This window comes from Coenobita brevimanus, chromosome 22 (genome assembly GCF_032717465.1).
Source record: "Coenobita brevimanus isolate Jiangsu-jjx chromosome 22, ASM3271746v2, whole genome shotgun sequence".
NCBI classification, from domain to species: Eukaryota; Metazoa; Arthropoda; class Malacostraca; order Decapoda; family Coenobitidae; genus Coenobita; species Coenobita brevimanus.
Window position 1 is genome coordinate 12,439,007 of NC_136975.1, and position 22,883 is coordinate 12,461,889.

At 45.0% G+C, this 22,883-nt stretch overlaps 1 protein-coding gene across 1 annotated transcript in view; it reads left to right on the plus strand.

Moving 5' to 3' along the window:
• Positions 1-284: 284 nt before the first annotated feature.
• LOC145392426 (cytochrome P450 2J3-like) overlaps positions 285-22,883 on the plus strand; it is a 127,040-nt gene continuing 104,441 nt past the window's right edge. Inside the window, exons 1-6 of the mRNA XM_080266835.1 lie at positions 285-367; positions 962-1,107; positions 2,554-2,628; positions 2,988-3,268; positions 7,887-8,022; positions 9,160-9,283. Of these exons, the coding sequence (XP_080122961.1) occupies positions 285-367; positions 962-1,107; positions 2,554-2,628; positions 2,988-3,268; positions 7,887-8,022; positions 9,160-9,283 (845 nt within the window). The remainder of the gene's footprint in view (positions 368-961; positions 1,108-2,553; positions 2,629-2,987; positions 3,269-7,886; positions 8,023-9,159; positions 9,284-22,883) is intronic.

Sequence of the window (22,883 nt, forward strand, 5' to 3'; positions counted from 1 at the left end):
AAGCTGAGTCCACACGACCAGAGCCCTGTGAGGATGATAAGGTCTGCGGCAGAACTGAAGCACCAACGGTCTGTGCTACACCATTTGCAGGTGAGGACCGGACCACAGGTGAACTATCAACTTCAGCCTCCACCTGGCTAGACCCCACAGCCTCCGGGGCAGAGGGAACAGCCGAGAGATCGACACAATGTTCCACAACAGAGACTACAGGTTGGCTGTCATCAGGCTCAGAGGACTTTGAAGCACCACTGAGACATTTTCCAGGTACAGATGGAACTTTGGGCATGCCGGACAAGCAGGACAAAGAGACACATCAACATGGACATCCGCCACCATCACGGAAGCAAGTAAACCCCGAGCCACCGAAGTGGGTACAGAAACAGTCGGCTTAGAAGGTGGGCGAACATCAGTCTCAAAAACAGTACTAACCTTGGGGACGACATCCAGCAAATCACCAGTTGGAGGAATGGGCACTGGAATGGGTCTAGGCAGCTTCTGAGATGCAGGGCGGTGCACTGACATTCCAGAGAGGACAGGAGCATGAGTAACCTCGAGCTGGAAGAAGTGAGTCTGGGCTCTCTTCTTAGCTTCAGGAAACGAAACCACCTCACGTGTTCGAACAGACAAAATCCTCTCCAGGCAGTTATGAGGGCAGTTTCCAGACTTTACAGCATGAGGACACAACAGTGATAGCATATAAAGGGTCCTGGACAGTCACTGGTATGATTTGGTCTGCCACAAGAGACACAGACACCAGGAAAGCCTGTCTATGCATGGTGGCAAAATGCAGCTGGCATATCCATAACCTTGACAGCAGACACATTGCTTTGGGGTGGGCATATATGGTTTCACAGGACGTGACAACCAAGCCAGCTGCACAGAACTAGGTAAGGTTATCTTGTCAAATGTCAGGAACAAGGTTGGAGTCGGGATCAGGACAACACTTATTTTTCTTCTACAGGTGCTCAACATTCACCACACTAGAGGACCGCAGTTCCTCCAACAGCCGTGCCTCTGATTACCGGAGTAAGTCACGAGAAAATTATTCCCTTACTTTGGTCAAAGGTTGCATGAGGAACACAGGTATCATCAGCACCAAAAACAGAGGTCAGAATATCCAGTAGCTGGAAGGTCTCTTCTGGGGAGGACACCTCACTCAGGATGCTTCCATCCCTCTGTGATGAGATTTTAGGTTCTCTCCCACATGCAGACACAGTGGCACAATGCAAATAAAAAATATCAATATCTACCACTGACCTACCCACAACAGGCATCAGTGCTACATACTCCACATATGATGCAGGGACCATTTCTGCTGGGCCTAACCCCAGAGTCCCACCAGCCCGACGTGACCGCTTCCCAGTCCCAGCTGAATGCTGAGGCAGAAGAGGATAGTCCCCAGGGGCCTGGAAAGGCTCCAGAGAGGCAATAAGAGAGAGTCTGAAGAATGTTCTCAGAGAGATGGAGCATCGTCAACAAAACTTTTATTTACACTAGCCATATACAGCAACCAAAAACTTCATTCTCTCACCCCTCCACCCGCCACGGAGCCCCTCACGAGGCCCAAAAACCTGGGAGTGGCTTCGGTCGCCTGGGCAAGTACCACATCTCCCAACACAACACACATAACAACACTGTTTTGTCCACACAGAGAAAGGACTCTCCAGTGGTCATTTCTCGAAGACTTCTTCTAGCCGGTGACATTGAGAGCAGTCCGGGACCCATGAACAAATACATATGTCGAACATTTTCAAAACACATCACTTCGAGTAGACAGACAAGGGTTCAGTTCAGTGCAATTCCTGCAAGAACTGGACCCATTTAGCCTGCACAACACTTGTATCCAAAGAGTATTACACAATCACCTGGACCTGCTCCATATGCTCCTTCCCTCCACCCTCTGACCCTCCCCCCCCACTAGCCCCTCTCCTACTTCCTCAACACCTCTTCAGCCTAACCCACCGATCCTTCCCACATCATCCAATCCCCCAACCCTTCCCATTCCACCTCAATCTAATTCACCCCAACCCTTATCTCTATCGCAGTCTTTTACCCCTTCTCCTCTACCTACAGCCCCACCTCCCCCCCGTGCTGCAGCACCCAACACATATCGTACACACAACATTAACATTCTTCCAATAAACATAGATAGCACAAACACCGAAAAAACAAGAACACACACGATTCATCAAACAACAAACAGATAATATTTTCATCCTCAACAGTCTCCATCAATGCACACTTATCCCACACCAAGCCCTCTTCCTCCCATCGTCCCCAGACATCACCTTTTGCTCCCCAAATCCCGCCCCCACAACATCCTGAAGAGTGGTCAAAACCCTTGGCTCTGACCACCTCCCAGTCACCATCACTACCAAAACCAGAATCATCCCAGCTGGCCACAGACACACATAGGCCTGTACTACTTATAAGAAAGCCAACTGGGAGGTCTTCACAACTGAAACAGAACACACTTGGAAACATTTAACAGTACACCCATCACAAACATCAACACATTTGTGCACACTTTCAATACAGTTACTCAAATTGCAGACAAACGACACATCCTTACAGGCAACAGGAAGAGACACAATCCCAACTTCACACCAGAAATTCAAGACCTCATCAGTCAGTGAAATCCGCTACAATACTCCCCAACACCCCATATGCAAGACTCCATACAACAATCACAAGAACTCAACATACAAGTAAACAATTAAGTATCAGAGCACCAACACTAAATTGGAATAATTATCTCCAAACACTTGATCACAAAACAAACATCAGCAAACTCTAAAAATCACTAAACAACACACTCTGCAACAGCAGCAATACACAATCACAAGCTGCCATCACAACAACAGACACCATACCCTCAAACAAGCAACAGGCAAACACTCTCATCAATCACTTTTCACAAGTCAGTCATCTAAACTCCCATCATGACCATCGATGTGTCATCTGACACAAGAGACACCTCTCCACAGACCCAGACTTCTCACCCTTCACTTACAACCAGATCAAACACATTATTGGCAATCTTAAGCACTCATCTACCTGTGGCCCAGACAACATAAGCGACATACAGGACATACAAGCACTCACAAACATGTCAAACTACAGCTGCTGTACTCACAACATAATACCCAACATCTGGATGCATAATACTGTCATCACTATCCCTGAACCCAACGAAGACTCCACGTTACCTTTCTCACACCTCCTCATCACACCCCTCTGTACCCCCTCCAAAGTTACTGAACGACTAGTATTACAATTAGTAGCACCTCACGTCCCCCCAGCCCCATCACAACATGGTTTTAGGCCGCAACACTCCTCAAACACTCTTTTTAAAGACCTTACACAAAGAGGTTTTGATGGCATCAAGTCAGCTTGGCTACCAATCAAAACACTCCGAGTTACACTAGACTAGACATTAGCAAAGCTTCTGACTCCATCCCCCGCCACAACCTCACAAACAAAATATTCAACGCAAACATGCACAGTAACACAAAAAGATGGCTGGAAAACTATTTAGCAGGCAAATGTGCACAGGTAACATTTGCCTGTCAGTCATGGAACATCAGAAACTTCACAAACAGCGCCCGGATCTGTTTTGTCCCCTACACTCTTCAATCTATACATGCATGACATACCCACACCCCACACACCACAAATACACTCAGCTTCCTATGCACACAACATAACACTTACATGTACGTACACACCAAAACGCAAACACAGCCGCACACATCCCCCAATCTTACATCAACACATCACACGAATGGTTCACCACAAATAGACTCAATGTAGCCACAGCAAAATTTTCAGTTACCCTTCTGAAACTGGACAGTAGAACAGTCATAATGCACACCTTACTGTAAACAACACTCCCCTATCACACACACACACACACACACACACACACACACAGTCCATGGTGTAACACGCAATACATCAATGTCAGTTAAACACCACATCTCAAAGGTTAAAAAAAAAATTAACACCAAGACTCAATGCTCTAAGGTCATTTACCCATACAACATTTGGACATAACAAAGAAACCACCACCACAGTATACGAAAAATTTATACGTTCAGTGATGAACTATGCAAGCCCTGCTTGGGTCTCTAAACTCACTGAAACACATTACAACACCCTACAGACCATGGCCCTAAAAATAATCATAGGCTGTACAGCTACTGCACTTATAGACCATCTTCACATATAAGTCGAAGTTCTCAAAGCCAAGGATCATCTAGAAATGAGGGCCACACAAATTCTTGCCGCAGCCTCCACTTACCCACACCATCCATTACACCACATGGCAGCACATCCCCACACACACACCAAGGAACATGATAACAATATCCAGCACACGATATCATACACAAATACTGTCATCTCTCCCCCCTAGCCCACCTGAAACCAGCTTTCAAAAGCATATCCTTGCCCTAATCACTCACCGCTCCATTCGTTCACTCAAAGACAACACACACCTGCACGCACTGTCTGCTGATAATCACTCTGCTGAATCTTACCTCCCTCGTGAGGACAAGGTCCACCTGGCCAGGCCGACATGTGGGCATCATCCAGCCCTCTTGAGTTATCAGAAGCTAGATGACTCGGTCACTGATGCCTGTCCACGATGCAACACAGCACCCCATGTTATTAAGGATATTACGGAAGACTGCACTGAACAAATCGCCTGTGCCAACAACACAACATACACTCCTTGAAAGCTCTGTGGGAAAGCCCGGTCTCAGCCATGGCTTTCCTTGGGGACTCGGGGGTGTTCAGCAAGACTGCCCAGGGAACAACAACTACTACTACTACAAGAGGAGGTCATACACCAAGGATAACACAACTGGCAGACCCCAGAGGTAGTGAGGGAGTATAAATAGGCAACCACTGTGGGACACGGACAAGGATGGCTCCACAATGACAGAAGCCACCTTGTCCCCCATTGCCCACTTGACCCTAGCCAATAAGTGGCCAGCCGACTGACCTGGTCGGGCAAACCAGGCCACCCATCAAGCTAGAATAGGGGACCAAGGAGGTGTGTTCCTTGCTGCAGGGGGCATAGGTCAGCATTGCTCAGCAGCCAGGACTCCCGTTTCCAAGCATTACAGGACGCCACTCACGGCAAACACGTGGGAAGACAAAAACCCCACTCAAAATGGAAAATGGGCAGGAACGATCAAGATCACCATCAGGCCTCCTTTACCAGTGATGTAGGGGAGGGGGGGGGGGTGCTTGGTCGACAATGCTGACAAATGCCGAACCCAACAAAGGTAGGTACACCTCCAGAGTAGGTGGCACTGCCAGCCACGCTTCAAGCCCCGCTGCCGTGTCAAGGTGACCCCCTCTCGGCGGGGTGTGATGGGGATATGTGGAGTGGATGGAGTGGGGGAGTGATAGGGGTGTGTGTGGAGTGGGATGAGAAGGGTGGTAGAAGGGGAGTGTCGAGTGATGAGAAGTGTGGAGGAGGTTGAGAGGGGGGTAACGGGGGAGTGTGCAGTGGGTGGAGAGGGAGGGTAAAGGGGTGAGCGTGGAATGGGTGGAGAGAGGGGACAAAGGGGGAATGTGCAGTGGGTGGAGAGGGGGGTAAAGGGAGAGTGTGGAGTGGGTGGAGAGGAGGGGGAAATGGGGAAGAACATGGAGTAGGTAGAGAAGGGAGGTAAAAGGGAATTGAGGAGTGGGGGGTGAGGGGGGGTAAATGGGAAGTGTGGAGTGGGTGGAAAGGGGGAGGGAGGAATAATTGGGGAGTGTAGTGTGGGTGTCCTTGATGAAGAGGGGGAAGGAAAGAATATATTGTACGTCTTATCGCTATTGCGCCACAGTTTCACGAGGCGGTGCTGTGGAGAAAGTGTGATTTGTGTATTCAGCGGCTCTCGTTACAGGTGACTTGGGAGCATTCGTGACATCTCCATTGTGGCGATTTTGTTTATTCTCTCTCTCTCTCTCTCTCTCTCTCCCCTCCTATATATATCCATTTGTCTGTTACCAGACGCCTTAATCCCCTTTCATTCTCTCTCTTTATCAACAGTATGGATCTACTGCCAGACGCCCCCGTCCCTCGCTACCTCTCTCTCTCTCTCTCTCTCTCTCTCTCTCCTGCCAGACACCTCAATCCCGTAAGGGATGGCTTCAAACAAATCTCCATGTCTCTCAGTCCTGACATTTGGCTGCCCTTTCTCCAACGCACACACTTCACCCTCTTATACCTCCCTACTCCATTCCTCCATCACATCCTAAATCAGTGGGATCTTGTTATAAATGCTTCAAATTGTCCTTAGACCATTAAATACGACAAATGAAAGGTTGAATGTGATTGAAAAAGGTTTCTTTCTCCCATTTTCGGACAGATAACACCGAACACGCTTTTTTATTATTATTATTATTTTACCGGAACGGCATTGGTCACAGGCAACGAAAAAAATCGTCAAATTTGCTATGATTTTGTCATTTGGTCAACATTCCGCAGAGTAACAAGCAAGAACGCACTTACCTAATGTCTGGTTTTAAAAAAATGAAATCAAATAGACAGTATTTTCTTTTCTCCCCACTAGCAAGAGGGCTTAAAATTTTCTGTATTCTGTAATTGCCAAGTTTTGTTATTGATACACTGTGTGTGTGTGTGTGTGTGTGTGTGTGTGTGTGTGAGAGAGAGAGAGAGAGAGAGAGAGAGAGAGAGAGAGAGACAGACAGACAGACAGAGAGCTAATCATTATATCTAGTGAACAATTACTAATATCATACTTCATGACAGTCTTGATATGACCGGCTAACTTCTTTTCCTTCCATTGCCTGCTTGTCATAACTTTGCCTCTTATCATAACCGGCTCTCAGTATAATCAGCATAACAGCCTCTCAATATAATCAGCATAACACAACCTCTTAGTATAACCAGCATAACAGCCTATCAATATCATCAGCATAAAACAGCCTCTCATTATAGTCAGCATAACACACCCTATCAATATAATCAGCATAAAACAACCTCTCAGTATAATCACCATAACATCCTCTCAGTAAATTCAGCATAACACAGCCTCTCAATAAAATCAGCATGACACAGCCTCTCAATAAAATCAGCATAACACAGCCTCTCAATAAAATCAGCATAACACTGCCTATCAATATAATCAGCATAACACTGCCTATCAATATCATCAGCATAAAACAGCCTCTTAATAATATCAGCATAACACAGCCTATCAATATAGTCAGCATAAAACAGCCCTTCAATGTAGTCAGCATAACCCAGCCTGTGAAGAATAATCAGCACTACACAGCCTCTCAATTGAGTCAGCATAGTGTAGCCTCTCAATATTGTCAGCATATTACAGCCTCTCAATATAATTACCATAACACAGCCTCTCATTATAGTCAGCATAACGCAGCTTCTCAATATAGGTGGCATATCACAGCCTCTCAATAGACTGAACATAATATAGCCTCTCATTATAGCCACCAATCACAGCTCCTGAATATTTCATGCAGCCTCTGAGTATAATCAATATAATACAGCTTCTAATTACTTATAGACTTTCAGTATAATCAGTAAAATAGTGTCTCATTATAAATAGCCGTTAAATATAATTCCTATAATCGTTTGTTTTCATATAACGGGACATGGTTATATTCACAGCTTGGATAGTAAGACGTGCTTTCGAGAAATTCAATGAATTTCTGCTACGAGTTAGGACCGATCTCCTTGGCTACTAGTCATATCTGTCCTCTAGTCTGAATACACCTGGCCATCGACTAAACTAAAAGAGGTTAGGGATAATTACTAGGTGGAATAAAATTGATTACAACACAGGATTTCAATTTAAGCAACATAACACGGAATTTCAGTTGAGTACCTTTTTCCTGCCCAGTTGACAAACATGGCGGGTTTACTGGGCGGGTTGGCGGAGTGGCTGACGTCGAGTTGGGTACTGACGAGCTTCCTAGCCATTATCCTCCTCCTCATCTATCTTTCCCCTGGTGGCAGACCCAAGAACTTCCCTCCAGGTGAGTCTCCTAAAGTTGACTGTAGGAAGAAAAGGGACGATCTTCCTTTCTCTTTATGTTACTCCTTTCCCTACTGGTCCTTTTTTTTTTCCTTCTCCTTCCTATTATCATCATCATCATCAGTCATCTTCTTCATCTTCTTTTTTCTTCTCCTCCTCCTTCTCCTCCTTTTCTTCTCCTCCTCCTACTCCTCCTGGTGGCAGACTCAAGAATTTTCCACCAGCTGAGTCTCCTGTCTGTTGGGTATCAATCAGAAATAGCCATCCGAGGGTTGAAAGGGTTAAGAACAAATTTACAGCCCTCTTAAGACCACTTCTTTCTTGTTATTTATATCTGTTTTTGCAGGAAATACAAGGGACATAGAAAGGTTTAGTATTTTCTTTCCTTGTCCTTCCTATAAAATAAATCTTGTGGAAAAATAATTGTGCAAATAAGATATGTTTTTGCAGAAAGATGAAGAAAAATGCAGGGATGCATCATTTTCTTTTCTTGTTCTTCCAACGAAACAAATCTTGTGGGGAAAACTAACGTGTAACTATTTTTCTTTTTCTTCCAGGAAGGACGAGGAAAAGAGAATGCTGACTATCCTTATGTCTCACTGGCCCGTGTTCCCTTCGAAGCTCCTGTTCCTGAGCGATTTATTCTACATTTTACGCAAGAACTTCTCGTGCATTTTATTTGTCATTTTAATACTGACGTCATTTGCATTAGTAGAACACAAGAGGCTACTGAGTAGTAATTTTCAGAATAAGTCGCTAAGAAATGGTGTTACAAAATCTCCAAAACCACATCTAATACGACCCCTTATCCACAGCATCCACAGGGAGGGGAGTCGGTAATGTAGTGGTAAGCTCATCCACTGGAAAAACTTGAGCTCAGTTCCCGGTCCGGTTACGTTCTTGGACTCTCTCTCTCTCTCTCTCTCTCTCTCTCTCTCTCTCTCTCTCTCTCTCTCTCTCTCTCTCTCTCTCTCTCTCTCTCTTATCGTCCACCAGTAAAATTCGATTACTGACTGCCTTTTTTTCTAGGGGAAGGGAAAACAGTGACTTGGCAAAACTGGACTGTCAGCCTTACTGGACCCCGTGCTGTTGATAGATATTTATTCGACGCCTTCTTTTATTTCTTCTTCTTCCACAGGGCCTCTGATACTGCCTGTGATCGGTTCCCTCCACTTGATACCCATGGGGCCCACTAGGAAGTTCCTGCAGGACATTAGGAAGAAATATGGCAACATGGCAAGCTTTGGCATGTTCAACACCAGGTGAAGCCAGATTATTTTACCTTGGAAATATAATGTTCTGATGCCTGTAATTTCAGTAAGTGCAGTGTTGCTAGTTTTACCATCTGTGTTACGCATTGCGATTATCAACATCAATGTCAGCTTTAGCATTCAGCAGGAGATTCATCCTAAAATAAGATCAGCTTCAGAAGGAAGAGAACAACGAGCGTAGAAGTGAACAGCAGATTTATTACAAACGTTTCGATTTTAAAGTGTCATCAGTTATCTAAAAAGGGAATAAAATCGAAACATTAAAAATTAGTCACATAATTGTGTAAGTGAAGAAACACACAAATACACGCGATCTTAAAAAAAAAAAAAAAAAAAAAGTAAAAAGAGAGGGGACTGCAAAGGTATTTTTTTTTTTTTTTTTTTTGCCTACCCACCAATGGGGCCGAAGCATCTGGTGATTAAGGCAAATATAACAAAGTTAGTTTTTTTTTTCAGGGCCATCATCAGCAATGAGGGGTATTAGGCCAAATATTTCACTCACAATAAAAAAAAAGAATAAGCACTCCTACACTGTATGAGACAACCAGGCTAGGGGGCCAAGCGTGGAGGAAGCATGTGGTAGAATGCTCGAAAATCGGCTAGAAGCACCTCTTCCCCTTTGACAAACAACACTGGTTAGATCGTCTCACTCTGGTTGGTAGCCCTGACCAGATCATTGAGGTTGGAGTAGGTGGTAACTCCGAGCTGATACGACTGGGTGTGGGCATCGAGGGTCAGGATACGTCTAACCGATCTTTGTGGTCCATCATGGGAGGACATGATGGGGTCTCCAGTATTGGAGGAGGGGAGGACTCAATGACCTTCTCCTCGGCCGAGGAGCCGGTCGACACTGTCCCGGCCATGAGGGTGGTGTCAGACGAATCCTGCCCCTCCTCAGTCTCTGACAGCAGATGGTGTATTTCGGCCGTGATCTGTGCCATGTCCATTTCTGGTGTCGGGTTGGTGATCGCAATTGTAGTCTGCCTGTTAAGAGGAGCCTCCAGTCGTAGCCTCTCCGTGGTGTTTTGCAGGGGGGCAGCAGATCACGGCTGCCGGGCCCGGCTCTCCCGTTGGTGAGGAACTGAGTGTACATCGCATGTGAAGCACTCGGGGATGACAAGGCAAGGCAGCTCGTTCTCCTCAAAGATCTTGGGTAGAACATGCAAATCCACTTTGTCACCCCAGCAAAAAGCATTCGTTGTCATGATGCACATCTCCAAAACGGTGCTTCTCTCTGCATGACTCACAGAATCCCTGGCCTGGCATTCCTGGGCTGTGAGACATCACCGTGCATCGGAACCCTGCACGGCTACACCCCTTGGCCCAGTAACATTCCAAGCCTCAGGACCCTTAGGAGTTCCAAAGAGACTAAACTCCAGTGTCTCTTCATTCTCAAGGGAGTGTTGGAGGTGCCGTGGGTTTGGTTTAACGATGGCCTGGCGGTGCACAAAAACATCAGCCATAGTATCCTGGTGTTTGATGAATCTGTATCCCGCCCCTACATTAAACCAAACCATGGTCACTCTGATCTTGTAGGCCACTGGAGACTGTGGTCTGGTGGATGCCCCTCTCAACAGGTCGTAGGCAGTATCAGGAGATGCGTCCTTCATCGTGGCTTGCACTGCTTCTCTCTTTCTTCCTGTGTCAGAAGAGGTGGAAAAACAGAGTTACGTAACACGAAGAAGTACTTCAGACAGAGTGTTATTTAGAGATGGGTTATGGGTCTCAATACATATTGATTCTAGGAATCTTAAGTTACTGTTTGATCTATCTATTGCCAGACGCCTCAATCCCGTTTGGGGTGGCCACAAACAAATCTCCTCCAAGTCGCCCTATCCCCCGCCATTTCACTGCCCACCTCCCAACTCACACCCCCATCTCTCATATACCTCTCCACCCCATCCCTCCATCTCATCCTCGGCCTCCCCCTCCCTCTTCCCCCTTCCACCTCACTCACATACACTCTCTTCGTCAGTCTTTCACCCTCCATCCTCTCCACATGGCCAAACCACCTCAGTGTGTTCCTCATAACACTTCCTATCACATCCACATCCACATCACAACACTCCTTTATATCCTCATTCGTCAGCCTGTCTCTCCATGTGACTCCACAGGCTCCTCTTAAATAACTCATTTCCACTGCTCTCACTCTTGATTTGTGTCCTTCCAACAACGTCCAAGCTTCACTTCCATACGTTAGAGTTGGTATCAGAGTATTGTCATGTAGTAACTTTTTCACTTCCATGCTCACTTCCCTGTTTCTTATCACTGCTTTCAAAGATCCAGCAACCTTTCTTCCCTGCTGTACCCTTTCAAGCACTTCACCCTCCAAACCTCCATCTTTACTCATCACACTACCCAAGTACTTAAACGTACTCACATTTTCCAATTCCTCACCATCCAACCTCGCTGTACATTCACTGACTTCACCTCTCTCAAAGACCATCACTTTACTCTTCCCTACATTCACCTTTAGATTCCGTTTCCTACACACTCTCCCAAACTCATCCACCAAGCCTTGCAGCTCCCCTTCGTCTTCACTCAACAACATAGTATCATCTGCAAACAACAGTACAGGGAGTTTCCAAACACTATCCTCTCTCACCAGGGCCACTCCAGCATCCACTACCCTACCTTGTACCTCTTTTATTACCCCATCCATGTACAGATTGAACAACCATGGAGACATGACACATCCCTGTTTCAACCCAACTTTCAAAGAGAAAAATTCACTTAGTTCACCGTCCACACGCACTGCAGCCTTCGCACCATCGTACATACTCTTCACAGCATTCAACAGCTTCCCATCTACTCCATATATTCTTAACACTTTCCACAATCCATGTCTATCCACCCTGTCATATGCTTTCTCCAAATCCATGAAAGCTGCATATACCTTCTTTCCCTTCTCTAGAAACTTTTCCACTAAAGATCTAAGAATGAATATCTGATCTACACAACCTCTTCCCTTCCTAAAGCCTCCCTGTTCTTCTCCAACTAATTTCTCTGTTCTTTCTCTAACTCTGTCAGTAAGTATCCTACCATACACTTTTCCTATTATACTAAGAAGACAAATGCCCCTATGATTACCACACACTTCTGTTTCCTCTTTTCCTTTGTACAAGGGAATAATTATACCTGACTTCCAATCCTCCGGGACTCTACCTTCCTCCCAGGCCAATCTGCACATCTTCCACATCCATTCTACTACTATCTTTCCCCCATGCTTCAGCATTTCACCACACATTCCATCAATTCCTGGGGCTTTCCCCAATTTAACTTTCTTCATTGGTTCCACAACTTCTATCCTACTAATTTCTTCCTGCCTTCTCACCTCCCTCCTTCTCCCAGCCATTCCCCAGTCACTTATACTCGCATTACTACCATCCTCTATGTTCAACAATTCTTTAAAGTGTTCTCTCCATCTGCTCACTTTTTCTCCCTTCTCCACTAGTAAGCTACCATTTTTATCTTTTACTCCCCTGCTAACTTCACTTCCACCCTGTCTTACTCTTTTCACCTCTTTCCAGAACATTTTCTTACAGTCCCTCCACTTTACACTCAAATTCCTTCCAAATTCCTCATCCACTCTCTTCTTAGTCTCTCTTACTAATCTTTTCACCTCTCTTTCTACATATAACTCTCTCTTCCGCCTCTCAACTTCTTCCACGCCCCTATTTCTCATCCATTCATTGTATGCTTTCTTCTTTTGTGCCACAGCCTGTCTCACCTCTTCAGTCCACCACGCTGTTCCTTGCACCCCCCCCTCCGTCTTCTCTTCCTTCCACACACCATATCACATGCTGCACATATTTCTTCTGTAAATACTGTTTGATGAAAAATCTAATATTTTAAAATACAGGGTGACCCCCCAAAAACTCCCACATTTCGAAAGGCTGTAGCACTGGCGGTAGTAAGGTGGAAGGGGCGGGGCTAGGTTCTGTTGGTAGCCCAACCCCAACCGTCCTCAGTAGAGATGGAAAACTCTATTCACTTTGGTGACTCGAGTTTTTATGAGTCACTCACCGAAGAGAATCAGGTAGTTGAGTCACTCGATTCACCAAGTCAGTAGCCTGGCTGCAGCAACCGTTACTTCTGCCAGCCGACTAGCCGAGCAAATCGGTGTTGGGTGAGAGAGCGTAGCTCGCTCGCCCAACACTCGGTTGATCATTGAATGTTGCCAACTCCCTCCTATTCATTATTGACTAGCGTTTAACTATGGACCTGATGCAAGAAAATTTTAATTATCGGGGTAAAGAATGTAACACCTATATTACATGATTAAAAAAAAAAAACTTTACTATTCCGTTAAACAGATTGAATTAATGACATATTTAGAGCAAAAATAAACATAATCCATTAAACTGTGGCAGTTAAATTCTATCTTTCTATCTATTGGCCGACGCCATTATCCTCAATGGGGTTACCAAGACTGAATCGTCTCTAAACCAACCTTTCTCCCGCCAGACATGACCTTCCTCCCACTCAAACCCACTCGCCCTCATATTCCTCCTCACTCCATCCCTCCACCTCATTCTTGGTCTCCCCCTACCACTAATCCCTCACACCTCTCTCAATCTTTCACTCTCCATACATTTCATAATATACTCTCTTTACAAATTAGCATTTAAAAAAAACAAGTTCATGGACCTTTAATGCTAGAATAAAACAGAAATGAAAAACACAGCGACCTGTTATTTAAAATCCTTCCCAATTCATGAGTCACCAGTGACTTGGTGAGCCGGGCCTTGGCCGGGCCCCACCGCATCTGTCCGGGGTGGCCTGAGTCATGTAATTCGAGTTCTACGAAATCTTGTTTACACTCAATAATCGAGGCTGGAACACGCTGCCTGCAAGTGGTCCTGTGCTATGAGTGGTGATGTGTGCTCACACTACTGTTCATACCAGGCAGTGGTGTGAACACTGAGCAATACTTATACCGCGACCAGGTATTTCAAACTCGTGAGTGGTGAACCGGGTCAGGCCCCACCAACTTTGCCCGGAGCGGCCTGAGTCAGTCGAGTTCTAAAGTTATAAGTCACTCGTGACACTCGTGTCCATAGGGACTTTGATGAATGGTCGTGGAGAGAAAGGACGTGTGCTGATCTCTCCTCCAGATTCTAGGGCTGCCCCACCGGCAATAGTTTTTTTGCGCTTTTCCCAATAAAGTTAGGTTAGCTAGCAGTCATATTCCTCCCTACCCTTATTAGAGATATAGTAGGTGTCTATATCTGTTTCCTGAGATTGCCTTTGCTTACTCACCTCTGGAGTGTACCCCCCACTGATCGCTCTGGGGTGTGAGTTACACACGGGCGCGTCCTCCCGAGAGTGGTTTGAGAGGGTAATTTCAGATTAGGTGTGTGATCCCCAGGCAATTTCTCCCTTGGTCGTTTTTCTCTCTCTTCCCACTTCCCCCGTGAGGGGGAAGTGGTAACTATGGCGGACGCCACACCTGCCTCCCCCCCCTTCAGGGGGGGAGGTGGTCCTGACGAAAGTAGGAACGACCGGACTGACCACCCCCAGACTGACGGACGCCAGACTCGAGCCCCACTTGATATCCCGGTAGCAAATGCGACCTACGTCACCATCCATGCGCTAGGTTCCACTCCCCTGTCCAGTCTCAATCCCTTCCTTATCAAGAAGGTGATTGACCACTGTGCGGGAGAAGTCGAACAAGTTAAAAAACTTGCTAATGGAGATCTCCTGGTCAAAACCATAAACTCGGCACAAGTAAAGGATTTGTTGAAACTGCGCAAATTTCATTGTTATGATGTCGAAGCCAAAATCCCAGTCTCCATGAATTCTTGCAAGGGTGTTGTCACTTGCAGGGATCTCATGGTGATGAGCGAGGACGAGATCGTAAGTGAATTGGCGCAGCAAGATGTCATAGAGGCTAAATTCATAACTCGCTACTCGGAAGGCATAAGGACGAAGACAGCAACTATCATCTTGACGTTTGCCAAATCTTCTCTTCCTAATGAAATAAAAGTTGGTTACGAAATTATTCACGTTCGGCCGTACATCCCTAACCCTTTGCGTTGCCTGAAATGCCAGCTGTATGGGCATGGTACAAAGACTTGTCGGGCTTCCCAGCCAGTGTGCGGCAAGTGTGCAAGCCAGGGTCATGATGCGGAAAGTTGCACATCAGAGACAGTACGTTGCTTTCACTGCAAGGGTACTCACTCCACTTCCTCTAGGGATTGTCCCAAGTGGAAGGAGGAGAAGGAAGTCTGCGCAGTGAAGGCAACTGAGGGTATTTCCTACTACGAAGCTAGGAAAAAGGTGAAGGAGTTGCATGCAACTCCCACGCCGAATAGGTCCTATGCTTCGGCGGTAATATCCCGTCCTGTGATGTGCTCTGTCGAGACGCAGACTGACCCTGTCTTTCTCCCTCCTGCCGCTCACAGTACATCTCCATCTCGACCTCCTGTCCGTTCCAACTCTCTCACTGACATCCCTAAAGCTTCAACTTACTCTCAGGCTGCTGCTGCCTCTTCATCAGTACGGCCTAAAACGAAGCCTGACAAGCCTACTAAGAATAACATGACCACCCTCACGAAACAGTCACGTCCTCATGTCCTTCCGGTTCCTACTCCAGCGAGGGAGAGAAAGGTTAGCTCTTCCTCGGGGGAGGCTGGGAACCTAGTTATTGATGATAATATGGAGGTTTCCGTGAACAAGCACCGGGATAGGTCACCCGGTAGTCGCTCGCCTGCCGGCGGGCGACAAAAAAAGACAAAGCACACTGGCCCCCAACGAAAATCTTAAACCGCCGCATTCACTATACTACAGTGGAATTGTAGAGGTATTGGGAAAAAGTTACACAATATAGCAATCTTGCTTTCTATACACAGGCCAGACGTTGTTTGTTTACAGGAGACGCGCCTGGAGGATCGTCCTGATCCTCCACAGTTCAAACACTACTACTCGTATAGAAGATATGAAGGTCACGGAGTTGCCATTTACACACAAATCACACCCACAAACGGAAGTGATTCTAAATTCTACTCTGGAAGCGGTCGCGTGCAGAGTAAAATTTAATAACACGTATCTGTCTATTTGCTCTCTGTACTGTCCTCCACATGGCCCCATTGATAGTGATGCTTTAAATTCACTAGTGGAACACCTGCCTGGAAATAAGTTAGTGTTGGGCGATTTTAACGCCCATCACTATCAATGGGATAGCTTGAGGATTGATGGTCGTGGGGAGCAAGTAGCCGACCTAATACTACAGTCCAGCCTCTGTCTTCTGAACGATGGTAGAGCGACTCGTGTTGATGATCGTACTGGTAACTTTTCGGCCATTGACTTATCTTTGGCCTCCCCTGGTATACATCAAGATCTCTCATGGGACCCTTACGACGACTCCTTGGGAAGTGATCATTTACCCATCTGTCTTTCTTATACAAGCTAAATCCTTTCAGACCCTCCACCTCCAAAATTTAACTATAAGAAAGCAGATTGGGGATCCTTCTCAAGGATCGCCAATTTAGATATATCTGGGGAGACCATAGATGTTAAGGTCGAAAATATAACCCAATCCATATTACACGCAGCTGAGGCTGCTATTCCCAAGACTTCTACAGTTCATGCGAAGCATAGAGCACATTGGTGGACGCCGGATTGCCGACAGGCATTAAGAAAACGCAATAGGAGATACAGGATTTTTGATAGTCAGCCCACTGAGAAAAATTTTATTGCATACAAACAAGCACGGGCTGAGGCAAGGAGAATAATAAGAAGGGCCAAACGTGACTCCTGGCAGTCCTTTGTGTCCACGGTGACTCGTACAACACCATTACGTAAAGTCTGGTCCACTATAAGAATATTAAATAATAAAGGCCCATATTTCCCCATTACCACCTTGCAAGTAAATAATAACATATATGACGAGCCCGTGGACGTTGCTAACATCCTCGCCAGGAGTTTTTCTCATGTAAGTAGCTCAGCCAATTATGACCCGCGTTTCCAACATCATAAACGCACGGCTGAGCTACAGATATTAGACTTTGCCACAGAAGACGTAAACTCCCCGTACAACCAAGAGTTTACGCTAGATGAACTACTCCTTGCCCTTAAATCCTGTAAAGACACCAGCCCTGGACCAGACACCATCACGTACGGTATGATCCAGCATCTCAATCAGGACAACCTGATTAAGATGTTAGCATTGTACAATGAGATTTGGGCGTCTCGAACGTTCCCAAACTCATGGCACTTTGCGCACGTCATACCGATACCCAAAGAGGCTGGTCGTCTTATGAATCCAACTTCATTTCGTCCTATTGTGTTGACTTCTTGTCTATGTAAGGTCATGGAACGTATAGTTAACAATAGGCTTCTTTTTGTTTTAGAGTCGAAGAATTTGTTAAATGATCAACAATGTGGCTTCCGTAAATACAGAAGTTCACTAGATCATTTAATGAATTTGGAGCATTGTATTGCAGAGGCATTTGCCAATAAAGAATTCATGATAGGGGTGTTCTTGGACATCCATAAAGCCTATGACATGACCTGGCGACACGGTATACTAATGAAGCTCTATGCTTATGGTTTAAGAGGAAATTTGCCTGTTTTTATTTCAAATTTCTTAAGGGACAGAACTTTCTCTGTCAAATTGCCCCGTAACGTAACATCGGATATATTTATCCAGGAAAACGGGGTGCCACAGGGAAGTGTGCTTAGTCCTACTTTATTTAGTATTATGATCAATGATATTCTGTCATCAGCTCCCATCCCGAGGAATCTTAAATACTCACTCTACGCTGACGATTGTGCAATATGGCACTCTTCCCGTAATGCACAATTTTCGGCTGGGCGGATTCAAGCAGCCCTTGACTCCGTCCACCAATGGGCCTTGCAGTGGGGATTTAAGTTTTCCGTACTTAAGTGTGCCGCTATAGTTTTCACTAATCGTAACGTACCTAATTTGTGCTTAACTTTGGATAATCAGGCGGTACCTTTTCAAAATTCTGTAAAATTTTTAGGAATACATTTTGATCGTAGAATGAATTTTAAACTTCACGTTAATACTTTGCTTGCTCGTTGTGATAAACCGTTAAATGTCCTCAAGTACCTAGCGGGTACTACCTGGGGTGCCGACAGAAAATCTTTATTAATGGTGTATAAGTCCCTTATTCGATCGAAGCTAGACTATGGCGCACAGGTGTATGGCTCGGCATCCGATGCCACGCTGAAAGGATTGGATGTGTTACAGAATAAATGTTTGCGAATGTGTCTTGGAGCTGTCCGGTGTACCCGTGTAGCTCGTATGGAAGTGGAGGCGAATGTGCCTCCCCTCCGTATTCGCCGTGACCACCTGGCCTTGTCCTATGGTGTAAGGACATTAAGAAAAAGTAATATCGGCAATGTGGCCTGTACCCCCCTGCGTCAATACCACCACCTTCTGCGGGGGGTGCGTCGGCCACTTGCCGCTCGCCTCCACTTACTGACTCAGGAGCTTGATGTGGACCCCAGTGACTGTGACAAGTTGGTGCTTAAAAATATAGCGCCTTGGGAGCCACCCGGCTTTACAGTCGATGTTACATGGCTCCCAGCACCAAAGGCCAAGGCGCCGGAGGCGGAGGTCCACCACTTGTTTCGTAAGATCATTGTTCGTCACTTGGGGTCCCATCAATTGTACACCGACGGCTCCAAGTCGAGTGAATGTGTGGGTGCAAGTGTGTGGTCGACTGAATGTGCCCTCAGGTATCGGTTGCCGACTCATACATCTGTGTTTACTTCAGAACTTTTTGCTATTGACAAAGCCATAGACTATGCTCTCAATTCTAGACATGACTCATTTGTCATATTTTCAGATTCAAAATCAGCCCTTCAGGCAATTGCATCTTGCACTACGGACTCTCATGAGATCCAGGGCCGCATCGTTAATAAGTTGCATTCATGCAACAAGTCATTCACGCTGATCTGGGTGCCTGGTCACTGTCGTATCTACGGCAATGAGCAGGCTGACTTACTTGCAAAGTCGGCTGTGGAGCTCGAGGAGACTTGGGACGTTCCTCGTGATCTACGGTCGAGTCTATCTCTCGGAAAGAAATCAATAAATCTTCTGTGGCAAGGTCAGTGGACCAGACTAAATATTCCAACTTGTAAGCCGTACCTGGGCGACTGGGACACTGCCAACCGTCCCAGTCGCCTAGAAGAAAAAGTGTTGGCACGGCTACGGCTGAATGCCACCGTTTTAACCCACATAAAACCTTATATGGAAAGACGCTTCCCACCGCACTGTGACATCTGTAATGCGGTGTTATCTATCAGTCATATCATCCTGCGCTGTCGGCGATTTATTCGTGAACGCGCTTCACTTATGAATTACTGCGGCGCAGTTGACGTTCCCTTCACCCTTTCCACCATCCTGGGTGATGGGGACATTGTTATGACTGATAAATTGATGGCTTTCTTGAGAGAGACCGGACTGATCAGAGTGATGTGACTTTTTTACTGTGTGGTTATGGTTTTTATGAACAGTAAATATGTATATATTGTAATATTAATTAGGGTTGACAGTTGACATATTTTAAATAGTTCCTCCTCCCACCGATCTATTTCTAATATAGATGTCCCCTACATTAAGCCAAATTCCTTGCCTGACAGTCACCAGCTGATGAGTGCAAGTGTGCAATATAGGAAGGTATTGGGCACTTGCAGTCGATGGTAGTCTGCTGGGCGAGGTTCTTCAATTTTTGTATAAATTATGTAAATACATTATATTATCTTGCTTAAGTTATTCTAATTAGGGACGACAGCTGACGTATATGGAAATGTTCCTGACTCGTCTGGTTCCCTTTCATATATTGATGTCCTCTATATTAGGTTGTGCCTCGACTGACAGTCATCAGGTGATGAGTGCAGGTATGTAATGTAGAAAAGCATTACATATCTGCAGTCGATGGTGTTCTCTTGGTCGAGGCTTTTTGAACATTAGTGTAGGTCTAGTTATTTGTCTCTTAGGATTTAGTATAGGTTAGCGATTTGTCTGTTAGGTGGTTAGTTTTAGGGTCTTTAGATTAGGTATTTTGTTTATAAGTAATATAAGGTTAAAAATATAAAAAATAAATAAAAATAAAAATAAAACTACAAAAAAATAATAAAATAAAAATTATTATATATATATATATGTACGTGTGCATGAAAGTGTGTATGTTCATATGCATGGATGTGTGTATGTATGTATGTATGTATATATATATATGTTTGTATATATATGTATATATGTGTCAATATATATACATATATATATATTTGCCTTAATGACCAGAGGCTTCGGCCTCAATGGTCGATAGGCAAAAAAAAAAAAAAAAAAAAAAAAAAAAAAAAGTGTCCATAACTCGAGGCTGAAACCCGCAGCCTGCCACGAGCTGAAGGTCTGGTCACTTTGTCAGTGAACAGCCAGTGATGGTGTGGTATGAGTGGTGGTGTGTCCTCATGCCAGGCAGTGATATGAGCAGTGCACATACCACTCTCGAGTCTCAACCGAAATATAATGTTAGAATATAAACTAATACTAAGTGAACGAGTTAATGAAAACAGTGACTCGATACACCCGATTCAGCGAAAGGAATCGTTCGATTTGAACGATTGACTCGCGAGTCTTACATCACTAGTCCTCAGTCGCCAACATGGCGTGGTCGGGAGCACACCATGTGTTTGCTATCAAAGCGTTCTTCACAAACAATCATTCCGTGATTGCCGTGCAGAGGGCCTTTCGAAGAAGTTTCAGTATTGCACGGAACCAAAACGTTCCAGATCGGAAAACCATCTTGCAGTGGGTTGAGAATTTCAGGGCAACAGGCTCAGCTTTAAAAAGAAAATCACCTGGTTGACCTAGGAGCATTAGTATGCCTGAGAATACTGAAGCATTGAGGCAATCTGTTGTGCAGTCTCCGAGACATTTTGTGCAGAAGCATGCTTTAGCTGTAGGGATATCCCGAAAACTTTCTAAGGCCACAACTCAAACACCTTGAGCTTGAAGAACTCGATGTGTGGTTTCAGCAAGATGGAGCTACGGCACACACAGCTCAGAGATCAATTCAAGTGCTGAGGAAAACGTTTCTGGATAGGGTGACCTCGTTGCGTAGCGATGTTGGGTGGCTGGCCTGTTCCCCTGACCTCGCCCCTTGTGTTTTTTTTCTGTGGGGCTACCTCAATCACGAGTGTATACTCATTGACTCCAAACTCTTGATGAAACCTTAAGGTTGCTATTCAGCAGGAGATAGCCGCTGTTCCACCCGACATGACCCGTCGAGCCATGGCAGCCTTCAGAAATCGCCTCCAAGGCTGTATAGACAATGACGGCCACCATTTGAAGGATGTCATCTTTAAAACATGATGAATAAAAATCTGTATTGGATGAAGTTTCAGGTGTGCAAATAATATTTTGATTATCTTTAACCATTTTTTTTCATTTATCTTTGAAATGTGGGAGTTTTTTTCTGGGTCACCCTGTACTCTCAAGTATATCACAAGATTCAAAAAGGTCTCTCACAGTTGAGTGAGGAGGGGACCTGAGTCTTCGACCTGTCCTGCTCAACTGACCCATATGTTCGTCTGTCCTAACCTTGAAAGCACGGATTGTGCTACCAATATATCCGGCCTGGCAACCTGGGCAAGTGAAACAATAAATAACAGATAAACACAAGTCTGTCGGAACAGGGTCTTTAAGGTGAAAAAAAAAAAAGACTTTTGAATGAATTACTAAGTATAATCTTCAAAGTCAATTTGAGGATAAAATTCAACAAAGCTGTGAATTAAATGATTTTTCATTTGAACCGAAGCATCATCCAAGTAAGATAAACTAGGATAAAATACCTCCTTACTAGCAGTAAAGATTGGTTGTATAGGTACGTAATGGTTGTTAAGAAAATTCCTTACAAGATGATAGAACAAGTTATCACTATGAGTATAGCCATTATTTACAAAATAATGTTACGTTCCCGTCCCACACTGCCACTGGCTCCAACAGCAATGGTTCAGTAAGGGAAGGATGTTGCCCAGTGAGTTGTTCTTCCTAGAGGCAGCCTTACGCTGTACAGTACACAAGATAAGCTCAGGCGTGGTGAACAAACACTGGCTTAAAAAATTCACTGTCATTATTATCCAAATAATTACACTTAATGCTTGCCAACTTCACTTCACTGTTTTCACAAATACCGAACCTATAAAATCATCACTAACTGCCATTACACTTAATGCTTGCCAACAACACTTCACTATTTTCACAAGTACCGAAGATATACAACCTTCACTAACTGCATTGACACTGAGCTACACTCAAACTGAACTGAAAACTGACTGAAACTGCTCTAGTCCCTTCCCCTTAAGTATATAGCCTTATGTTACTCTCGAAGCTTCTAGTATACTCTAGCACTTGTAGTTACCAACTTAGAGACATCCAAAACATGCCAGAGTTTTCTTACACTGCTTAACACTCTAGATTCTTTAGTACAGAAACTGACAAAAAAAATTACTTGATTTAATGAACAATCACAAAAACAAAACATAATGGAGAATTTGAACAGAAAATTTAATGCATAACTTACAAAATAACTCTGCTCAAAAACAGCAGGCTAAC